At 33.4% G+C, this 12,060-nt stretch overlaps 1 protein-coding gene across 1 annotated transcript in view; it reads left to right on the top strand.

Annotated features, from left to right (window-relative positions):
* LOC116663379 (cullin-4B-like) overlaps window positions 1–12,060 on the top strand; it is a 40,049-nt gene that overhangs the window by 13,720 nt on the left and 14,269 nt on the right. The window contains 3 exon segments of the mRNA XM_032479149.1: window positions 4,391–4,653; window positions 5,443–5,547; window positions 6,207–6,317. Of these exon segments, the coding sequence (XP_032335040.1) occupies window positions 4,391–4,653; window positions 5,443–5,547; window positions 6,207–6,317 (479 nt within the window).

The raw sequence follows: 12,060 nt of genomic DNA, 5'->3' as shown, positions 1-12,060 counted from the left end.
AATGATACCCATTCTGACCAGTGTGAGGTGATACCTCATTGTCATTTTGCTTTGCATTTCTCTGATAACTAGTGGTCTTGAGCATTTTTTCATGTGCCTATTGGCCATTTCTATGTCTTTACTGGAGAATTGCTTGTTTAGGTCTTCTGCCCATTTTTGAATTGGGTCTTTTGGTTTTTTTTGTTATTAAGTCATACAAGCTGCTTATATATTCTGGAGATCAAGCCTTTGTCAGTTTCATTTGCAAATATTTTCTCCCATTCTGTAGGTTGTCTTTTTGTTTTACTTCTGGCTTACTTTGCTGTGCAGAAGCTTGTAAGTTTCAATAGATTTCCATTTGTTTATTCTTGCTTTTATTTCTATTGCTTGGGTAGACTGTCCTAGGAGAACATTTTTGAGATGTATGTCAGATAATGTTTTGCCTGTATTTTCTTCTAGGAGGTTTATAGTGTCTTGTCTTATGTTTAAGTCTTCGATCCATTTTGAGTTTATTTCTGTGTATGGTGTAAGGGAGTGTTGTAGCTTCATTGATTTACATGCTTCTGTCCAGTTTTCTCAGCACCATTTGCTGAAGAGACTGTCTTTTCCATTGCATGTTCTTGTCTCCTTTGTCAAAGATTAGTGGACCGAGCTGTGTCATATTGTAATTGAGCATCCGTCTCACTGTTTTCCAAATAACTGTACCATATTTTATTTCCACCAGCACTATGTTCCCCTTTTTCTATTTATTGTAATAGTTTGAAAAGAAATCGTGTTAACTTTTCTTTAGATTTTCAGTGGGTTATATTGGTGAAGCCATCTGGTTCTGTGCTTTTCTTTGCTTGGAGGTCTTGCATAACTGATTCAGTCTCTTTTACATGTTATAGATTGATAGATTCTGTATTTCTTGAAATGGATTCTTATTATCTAAGTTATCTAATTGCTGGTGTATAGTTGCTCATTGTTTTGACCAGCATCTTCCCATTTCCTCAACCTACAGAGACTACCATTCTAATCTGTTTCTATGAGTTCAACTATTTTTAGATTCCGTATGTATGTGATACCAAAAAGCGTTTGTCTTTATGTGTCTGCCTTATTATTTCACTTAGCATATTGCCCTTCAGGTTTATCCATGCTGTTGCAAATGGCAGGATTTCATTCTTTTCTAAGGTGGCGTAATGTCCCGTTGTCTCAGTATATAACAGGTTTCTTAAAATCTACACACTGGTTGACAGTTAAGTTGTTTTCCGTATTTCAGTTACTGTGAATGATGTAATTAATGTGGGTGTGCATATATCTCTTTGATAGTGATTTTATTTCCTTTGGATGTATATAGGTGGTTGTGAGAATGCTGGATTACATAGTAGCTCTGTTTTTAATTTTTAAGGTACCACCATACTATTTTTCATTTATGTAGCTCTGTTAGTTTACTTCTACCAAAAGTGCACAAGGATTCCCTGTTCTGTACATCCTCAGCTGGAGCCACTAGCTTGTTTCTAGGATTGGGAGAAAGTGCTGGCTGGGTCCCTGATTGAGCAGAGTTGTTGACAGGGATGCAGTGTTGCTGACATGATCTGTCTGTTGTTCGCTGTGAGCCCTACTCCCTTCTTTGTGTTTACCTTAGCGCAGGTGGTCCAGCCCTGCCAGTTCCCCCAGTGTTCCTTGTGAAGTGACAGAGAGAAGTTACCTTCCTGAGGACACACTGAAACATTGGAAAAGCGAGGTGTCTGTCTTTAGGCTCTTTTTCTTCCACTGTAGAAAGCTGTAGGCCCATGTGACCCTTTCAGTTGGTGCCCTGTAGTCCTGGGGGACAGGTGATGCAGTGAGTGTGAAATTTCTTGTTTTAGCATTCTAATGGGACTTTTCTCAGTTTTTCACGAGAAGGGGATGCTTCAACATCACCTCATGGGTTCTAGGGTTTTCACAAAGGCATTCTTATCTATGGATAGTCACTAATCCATATTTTTGATTGTGGATACTAGGGGCTTGAACCACTTATTCCATAGTCTTGCTAGTATCACTATTATCTGTCAGTTTGTTGATCTGTGACACAGTTGGTTTCGTTGATTCATTTGATTTTTCCGTTCTCTGTTTTTTGTGTGTTTCTTCTCTAATCTTTACTATTTCTTCTTTTCTTTTAAAGTTGTAAAGGTAGATTTTTGATTTGAGACTTGCTGTAGAACTAAAAATTCCCCATTGGGCCTTTTTCTTGTTATCTTGTAAGTTTTGGTATATTGTATTTTCACGTTCATTTTTGTCAATGTATTTTTAAATCTCTTATGTGTTTTTTTTTTCTTTCTTTGACGCATTGCTTGTTTGAGATTGTGTTGTTTAATTTTTACACATTTGTGATTTTCCAGGTTTTTCAGAAAATCTTTCTGGTTCATTCCGTTTTGCTCAGATAATGTACATTGTGTCATTTCAGTCTTTTAAATTTAATTAAGACTAATTTTGTGGCCTAAAATATACTCCATCCTGAGACTGTTCCAAGGACATTTAAGGAAATATATATTCTAATACTGCTAAGTGAAGTGTTTATAAATGTCTATTAGGTCTAGTTAGTTTACAGTGTTTTTCAAGTCCCATATTTTCTTATTTAGGTCTTGTTATATTGATTATTTAAACTAGACTATTAAAATATCCAAATAATTATTAGAGGACTGTTTCATTCTCTTCTCATTTTTGTTAATTTTGCTTCATATATTTTAAGGTTCTATGCTTAGGCAGTCTTGTTTATATTGTTAAATCTTCACGTGAATTGACCCTTTTCAATATGTAATTTTCTTTTTCTATTGTAACAAAGGCTAGTTTGTCTGATAGTAGTTGTAGCCACTGCAGTTCTCTTTAGGTTACTATTTGTGTCACTGAATCAAAAGTGAATCCAAAGAGGTGAATTGTGCTTTTCACATTTATTCTACCAATCTCTGGCTTATAATTGGATAGTTTATTCCATGTAAACTTAGAGTAATTATTGACAAGATCTGTCATTTTACTGTTTATTTTTTGTATGTCTCATATGTTTATTGTTCCTCAGTGTCTTCTTCATTACTGTCTTCTTTTGTGATTCATTTTCTTCTCTATTCCTTAGGTTCCCATATCATTTCATTTTCTGTACATTTTAGAATTATTTTCTTAGTGGTTAAATTTGAGATGGCAATTAATTTCTCAATTTGTAAAAATGTAGTATGAATTAATAGCAAGCTAGGTTTGATAGTGTACAAAAGCTCTGCTGCTTTGCAGTTCCATTTCTCTTCTTTTGTATTTTTGTCATACATTACACCTTTATAAATGTGTCCTTTCACATAGATTTATGTTTGTTGCTTTAATGCATCATTTCTTAAGTCATATATGATAAAAGGAGTTATAAACTGCAAAGAAAATAAACTGATCTTTACCAGTCCTTTGCCTTTTTCCGTACAGCTTCAGATTTCATATTGCCTTTGTCCTTTCATTTAAACCCCAGGAATCCCTTTAGTATATCTTCTAGGGCAGGTATCCTAGTGAAGAACTCCCTCGGTGTTTGTTTATCTGGTAATTTCTTTATTTTCCTTTACTTTAGGAGCATGATTTTGATGGATATAGAATTTTGAGTATAATTTTTCCTGCAAAATTTTAAATGTTATCCTATTACCTTTGACTCTCATGCTTTCTAACAGCTTTTAATGTTAGTGAGAATGATTGTGACTTACTGCTTTAAATACTATTTGAGCTATTGATGGTGAGAACGTGTAAAAAGTTTAAAACTCATGATGTTTTATTTTAATTTTATAGTGTCTCTAATATTAATCCGGTCTTTGCAAGTTTCTGATTGGATTCTAGAATTCAAAAAAATTGATTGACAATTTTTGACAGCTTAATCATTGCTTTAATGCAGTGATTTAAAGGAATGGAATTTTAGGCTTCCCTTCTTGCCATTTTTGGTAAGACTCTTCAGCTTTCTCTTTCTCAGGTATTTTCTTCTCTTACTTATCTCTATGAATGTAATATGCTTATGTTCCTTTTTTTATTTATTTTTTGGATATCATAGATTTGATTGTCTGGCCTTCCTTTTGTCATAATTTTCTCATCTTAATTCTTGAATGAAGGACAATTCTTTATTTTGTTATGAATATGTAAATAATAGTCATTGCAGTACCATGGGATAACTTTTTGAATTTTTCCTCTTGAATTTCTTCTCATATTAAAAATTAACTTATCTTTCTACTTGTAGGTTTTATTTACTTATCCCTAATTTTCTGCCAGGTGTGATTGTCTCAGTTGTTCATTTCTAAATCACCACTAGGATAACCAGTTGGCTTACATTTCTCTTTCTTGCTTCAGTTCCACAGTACTTTGACTTTATCCAGCAATACAGCAATATGTTTTTCTTTTGAGGCAGTGTGTAATTGATATTGTGCGATCTGAAAATAAGATCTCTGTTAAATTTGTGGAGATTTTATTTGTATTATAATAATAATAATCTCAGACAATTTTATTTTCAGGAATTTGGTAGCAGCATAGTTACTAATCCTATAAAGGATAAGACAATGGTGCAAGAACTTCTGGATTTTAAAGATAAGATTGATTTTATCATTGAGACCTCTTTTCTGAAGAATGAAAAATTTATTGTTGCTATGAAAGAAGCTTTTGAAACGTTTATTAACAAAAGACCTAACAAGCCAGCTGAGCTTCTAGGTATGGCTCCCAGTTTTATGGAATATTTACTCTTTATTAAAAATTTTGTTTCTAATTCGTTTTTAAGTTATGGGACAATGATTTGACTCAAAATCATAATTTATCATCATATTGCAAGATTGATAATCAAGGACCGTAAGGAAGTATTTCTCTTAAAATTTTTTCACAAAACATCCCGTTGTTTAAGTAGTGGTAACATGGGACGTTGGAAAGTTCTGTGCTTTTAGACTATTATGAAGTAAGCAGAGTCTTTAATGAGTAGACAAGGCTCAGAAATTTTTAGTCTCACTTCCTTTTCTAGTTCTTTTTATAAAGTGAAAGCTTTTCTTTTTGCCACAAAACTTAATGATTTTAGGTTTTAAAGCATTTCTCTTTTGATATAGTATTATAAAATTTGAATTAAAAAATCTATCAAATTGACATTCTTTTGTTATTTAAAGTGAATGCAATCAGTATATACCTTTAATAAGTCCTTAAGATTTTGCTGTTTACATAATAAATTTAAATTTTGAATAATACCGTCAGTTTTCTTTTTTTAAATAGATTTGGGACATTGGTAGTGAGGAAATGATTCCATTGTAGTGTTATGGAAATATTAAAACCACTTAATATAAATATTTTATCTTTTATTTGCCCTTTCATTCATCTGTTCATCAACTCTTTCATTAATTTTCTGTTTTATGAAAGTCAGTACCTATATTTTTGGAAAGTACATGTTTGAGGAAAGAAGTTTTGCCTGTGATATGTATTTGAAAATATTACTTAATAAATTATTTTTTTACATTTTAGCATAGTATGTGGATTCAAAACTTCGGGCAGGTAACAAAGAAGCTACAGATGAAGAACTAGAAGAGTTGCTAGATAAAATCATGATTTTATTTAGATTCATTTATGGTGGGTATTTGCTTTAATGTCTATTTAAAAGTTTAAAAATAAAGTATATAGTACAATCTAAAGAATTTATGGGCATATCCTGTTATAAGTTGAATCCAAATAATTTCTTATTGTAGTAAAATACTGATAACTTAAATTTATTGTTTAAAAGTTTGACGTTCATTGGCATTAATTACATTCACATTATTGGGCAGCCATAATCATTATCTAATTACAGAACGTTTTCATCACCCCAAATATGAACTCCATACACATTACCCAGTCATTCCCTGTTCCCTTCTTGCCTTCAGCTTCTGACAACCAGTTATCTGGTTTTTCTCCCTATGGATTTGCCTATTCTGGGCATCTTATATATAGAGAGTGAGAAAATATGTGACCTTTTGTGTATGCCTTATTTTACTTAGCAAAATGTTTTCAAGGATCATCCATGTATCAGAACATAATTTCTTTTTATGACAACAGTATTATGTTTTGTGTATCTATTCATCTGTCAGTGGGGTACTTTGGTTGTTTTCTTCTTTTGCTTTTGTAAATAATGTTGCTATTTACATGATTTTCAAGTATTATTGGATGTAAATATCCTCTAGTTGACATATGGTATTAGTGATTTTTTAAATGTTTAAACTGACATTTAGTTGTTTTTTTTTTAAATAATGCAGGGAAAGATATTTTTGAAGCCTTCTACAAAAAAGATTTAGCAAAACGTCTCTTACTTGGTAAGAGTGCTTCAATTGATGCAGAAAAGTCTATGCTATTTAAACTTAAACAAGGTATGTGCCTGGCCCCGTATATTAGTTGGTTCAGTCATTTTGTAGTATCTGTTTTTTATGAATCTTGGTGGAGAACAGTGACTTCATGACTTGATTTTAATGTTATCCTCTCATTTTCTTATCAATTTATCTTATATATTCAGTTTACTTAGTTCTTGGAGACTTACTTATCTAATATGGTCGTCCAAAAATATGTGCACACGTCTTACAGTACTACCATCTTCATGTGTTCCTGTAGGCAAGTTATTTTAATTTTTGCATTTATAAATTTATAATATTGGTTAAATTTAGTATTACTCCCTATGCATAAGGCAGGATCATTAGCAGGTATAAGTAACTCTCTGGCTATTATTATAGGTTACAACATAATAGTAATGCCAAAAATACAAAAATTTGCCTCTCTGATTAGTTCTATGAAGGAGAAGCTTCAAGGCTTATAAAAAGTCAATTAATCCTAGTCAGGAAATCAAGGAAGATTTCTCTAAGAAGCCATGATTGAAATGACATATGATGGTACATAGAAATTCTGGTTGATGATAGCAGAAGTATATGCCAGGCAAGAAGGAATTTGAAAAGTTGAGAAGTCAGAGTACACGGGGAGGAAAAGCAGTCGGTGCTAAAAGATGAGTAAAGGTAGTAGGAATCAGATTTTACTTGACCTTGGATACTTTTCTTGCAATACTCTTCTATTATCTAAAAGCAATAGTATAAAAGGATTTTAAACAAGATCAGAGGTACACATCATGGCTCTAGAATGGATTGTAGTTTGCATGCAGACTCCCTAGATGGTAAGAAAAATAGTGCTCATCATTCGTTCAGGAGAATGACAGTGATTCATTCAGATGTCTGGAAGGTACGATCTAGCATGCTTTGGGAATTGTGAAAGTGGACACGGAAGGAGAGAATCGCCAAAGGGTCTGTCAGCTTTCATTATATAGATAGGATTTTACTGATGTGTTAACAGCTAAAAATACAAATCTGTATTTAAACTTACCATTTCTTATGGCATCAGAAATCTGAGGATGGAATAAATGGATTTTCAGGTGAGGATCTCACAAAAGGCTGCAGTCAAGTGTCAGTGGTAACTAAAGTAATCGCAAGATTGAGTGCTGGAGCATTTGCTTCCAGGATTTGCTCACTTGTGTTGTCGACAGGCTTTCGGATGGAGAGCTTCAGTTTCTCAATGGTTATTTTCCAGAGGATAGTCTCATGTCTTTGCCTCATGGATTTTTCCATAGAGAGAACTCATATTATCTGGGATAATTAGAGAGGATGAACAAGACAAATTCCCAGACTCTTATAATTACTATTCCATCATTTTGTGGTGTGTGTTCTGGATGATCAAAGCAAATCACCACTTCCTTACTTCACCCGAGGGTTGTGAATAATACAAAAGTGTGAACACCAGAAGTGGATTACAGGGGCTATCTTAAAAGCTATTTTTTGTAGATATGGAACACTAAACCTTGCTTGAAGTAGAGGATACAAATGAAACTTTGAATGTTTTCAGTTTGACGTAGATTTGAGACATCCAAGTGAAGACAGAAATTGGTAGTTGAATGTAGTCATCAGAAGTGATAGACTTGGTGATGGAAATCTGCAAATTATCTACCTACAGTTATGATTGGAGCTGTGGGTCTGAATAAGAATACCTAGAACAAACAAATCAGATGTAAGTGCAAGAAGGCTAGAATATAGCCTTAAAACGTCCCTGTAATTAATGGCCAGATAAGTGAAGAGCCAGCCGAGAGACTGAGAATAGACAGAGAGAGGTTAGATAAGGTACACAAGAATGAATTTATAAGAACTGTGTCAATGCTTCAACCTTTTGATATATCTAGTCATACATATGTCACAATTTCTTAATTCAGGGGCATGGTTAACCATACTTTTTCAATAAATTCATGGGTACAGAGTCCTACTGAAGTTTTTTGAGGTATGAGGAGGATGTGAGTAGGAAGAGGGTTACTAACATTGGCAACTTAAGAAAACTGGTGATATGGAAGTGACATAAGAAGTTGCCTCAACTTCTGAGACGAGAAGATGAAACCTACAGAGCTGGTGTACTTTTACTCATATGGTTATAGCGAGGTTAAATACTCGACCTTAAATGAATTCTGATTCATATAAGTCTTTTACAGCTTTTCTAAGATAAACCAATATGTTAGATATCATGGAAGCAGGTGCAAATATTAATCCTAGAAATCTTGAATTTTTTAAGTTTTCGAGATTATCTTTACGTTTTAAGAGAATATATTATACAAGAATATTGAAAGAATGTTAAGTATTTTTATATTAGAATATGAATCATCATGTCAAGATAAATAATGTGCAGTTCCAAAAAGTTTCAATTAAACCAATATTACATAGAAGATATTTCAGAGAAATGTATTGCTACATTTTTGAGGGAAAGTTTACACAGCAAAATTAATCACCCTGTTAAACTGTTCAGTTCAGTGGTATTTAGCACACTTATAATATTGTGAAACTATCACTGCTGTTTAGTTCATCACCATGAAAGGCGGAACCCTTTTCCCTTGAAGACGTCACTCCTGTTCCTCAGGCTCTGACAACCTCTACTTTTCTTTTTACTTTATAGAATTACCTACTATAGATGTTATAGAAATGGAATCAGACAGTATGTGGCCTTTTGTATCTGAATTCTTTCACCATAATATTTTCAGTATTCATCCATGTATTTCATTCCTTTTTATGCCTATATATACTGCTACAAATGTACATATACATTTTATTTATCCATTTGTCTGTTTTTAAACATTTGGGTTGTTTCTAACGTTTGGCTTTTTAAGAATGCTGCTGTGAACGTTCAGGTAGAGTATTGTTTGCATACTTGGTTTTAATTCTTTAGTGTGTGTAAATGTGAGCATAACTCCTAAGGCATGTGTTTAGCTCTGTCAACAGCCACCAAACCTATTCATCACAGTGTAGCTTTTTAAATTCCCACCAGCAATGTATAAGAATGTCAGTTTCAGCACATCCTTGCCAATACCTTTTATATTATTTGTATTATATTATACTGGCATGTTATATTCTCTTTTAATGTTTGTTTATTCACTACTTATGGCTTGATTTGCATTTCCATAATGGCTAATCTTGCTGATAATATTTTCATGTGCCATTTGACATTTGTATATTTTCTTTGGGTAATTGTTTACTCATGTTTTTACCTATTTTTAAATTGGAATGTTATTTTGTTGATGAGTTGTTTTAATTCTTTTTCACTGAAATTTAATTGTGTGAATATTTTATGCAGTTTCAAATATTCAGTAGAGTATTATTAACTAGTTGCCATGTTGTACATTACATCCCCATGACTTACTGTATAAGTGGAAATTTACACCTTTTAAGTTGATTCACCCATTTTGCCCACCCCCAAATCTCACTTATGGCAAAGATCAGTCTGTTCTCCGTGTCTGTGAGCATATGATTATGTAAGTGAGGCCATTACAATATTTGTCTTTTATTTTCTGACTTAATTCACTAAGGATAATGCCCACAAGGTCTATTCATGTTGATGAAAATGGCTAGATTTCGTTCTTTTTATGGCTGAATAGTATTCCGTTGTGGATACGCACCAAGGATTCCTTATCCATTCACTGTCAGTTTTGCATCCATACCTTGACTGTTGTAAATAGTGCTGTAATAAACATGGAGATACGTATTAAATTTAATTAGTTACTTTTTTCTTCAGATAAATACCCAGAAGTGAAATCACTGTATCATATAGTAGTTCTACTTTTAATTTTTTGAGAAACCTCCCTGGTGTTTCTGAAGGTGGCTGCACTATTTTTCATTGCCACCAACAGTGCATTAGGTTTCCCTTTTCTTTGCATCCTCTCCAGTGCTTGTTGTTTCTAGTATTTATATAGCCATTCTAAAGGAGTGAGGTGGTATGTCATTGTGGTTTCGACTGCATTTGACTGATCATTAATGATGTTGAACATCTTTTCATGTACCTGTTGGCCTTCTGTGTGTCTTCAGAAAAATGTTTATTCAGATTCTTTTCTCATTTTTCATGAGACTGCTTGTTTTTTGTCTGTTTGTTTTGTTTGTTTTGTTTGGTTTGGGGTGGGGTTGTTTTTCCTATTTGAGTTGTACGAATTCTTTCTGTATTTTGGATATTACCCCTTATCAGGTATATGGTTTTAGGTATTTCCTCCCATTCATTAGGTTGATTGTTATTTTGTTGATGGGTTTTTTTTTTCTCTCTCTCTCTCTCTCTTTTTTCTGTACAGAAGCTTACTGATTTGATGCAGTCTCACATGTGAATATTTTTCTTTTGTTGCCTCTGGTTTTGATGTGAAATTCAGAAAATCCTTCAAAGACTGATGTTGAAGAGCTTATAGCCTGTGTTTCTTCTAAGGAGTCTTGTAGTTTCAAGTGTTACATTCAAGTCGGACCACTCTGAATTAAGTTTTGTATGTGGTGTAAAGCAGTGATCCAGTTTTATCTGCATGTGGAAATCCAGTTTTCCCAAAACCATTTACTGAGGAGATTGTTCTTTTTTTACTGCACAGTTTTGGCTTCTTTGTTGGAAGTTAATTGACCAGACATACATGAGTTTACTTCTGGACTCTGTAATGTTTCATTGAGCTGTGTGTCTTTTTTTATGCTAATAACATACTGCTTAGATTACTGTAGCTCCATGGTATACTTTCAAGTCTCGGGGTGGGATTTCTCCAGGTTTGTGGTTCTTTCTGAAGACTGCTTTGGCTGTTTAGGATCTCTTGTGGTTGCATACAAATTTTAGGATTGTTTGTTCTATTTCTGAGGAAAATGCCATTGGAATTTTTCCAAGGATTGTACTGACTCTTTAGATATTTGGGGGTAGTATGGACATTTAAACAGTATTGATTCTTCCAGTTTATGAGCTTGGATTCCCTTTTATTTGCTATGTCTTCTTCAGTTTCTTTCATCAGTGTCTTATAGTTGTAGGTGTCAGGCCTTTCACCAAATTGGTTAAATTTACTCCTAAGTGTTTATTCTTTTTGGTGCAGTTGTAAATGGAATTTTTCTTAATTTCTCTTTCTGATGGTTTGTCAGTGATGTGTACACACACAGCATATTTCTATCTGTTGATTTTGTATCCTGTAACTTTTGTGAGTTCTGTTTTTTATTCCTAACAGTGTTTTTTGTGGAACCTTGAGGCTTTTCTATATTTAATATCACATCACCTAGAAATAATGAGTTTTACTTCTTCCTTTCAATTGGATGCCTTTTATTTCTTTTCTTGTCTATTTACTGTATCTAGGACCTCCAATACTATGTTGAATAAAAGTGGCTAGAGTGGGTATCCTTGCACTGTTCCTGATCTTAGGGGAAAGTATTTCAGATTATTGTCATTGCTAGTAATGTTAGCTCTCGGCTTTGTCATATGTAACCTTTATTATGTTGAGGTTTGCTCCCTCTGTAGTCACTTTGTTGGGAACTCTGAATCAAATATGGAAATTTAATTTTATCAGATTTTTTTATTCATGTACTGAGATGATCAGAGGTTTTTAATGAACATTTTTTAATTAAAAAAAAATTGTTTCCTAAGGTAACAATCCATTTAAAGATACTAAAAAATATTGGCTAAATTCCCCATGTGGTACAGTATATCCCTAACCTGCTTAACATCTGGTGGTTTATACCTCCCACTTCCCCCCACCCCGTTTTGCCTCCCCACTCCATTAGTAACCACTAGTTTGTTCTCTGTATCTGCAACTTTGCTTCTTTCTTG

This window comes from Camelus ferus, chromosome 4, assembly GCF_009834535.1.
Source record: "Camelus ferus isolate YT-003-E chromosome 4, BCGSAC_Cfer_1.0, whole genome shotgun sequence".
Classification (NCBI taxonomy): domain Eukaryota; kingdom Metazoa; phylum Chordata; class Mammalia; order Artiodactyla; family Camelidae; genus Camelus; species Camelus ferus.
The sequence above is the reverse complement of the archived record's forward strand: the minus strand, read 5'-3'. Positions and strand labels throughout refer to the sequence as shown.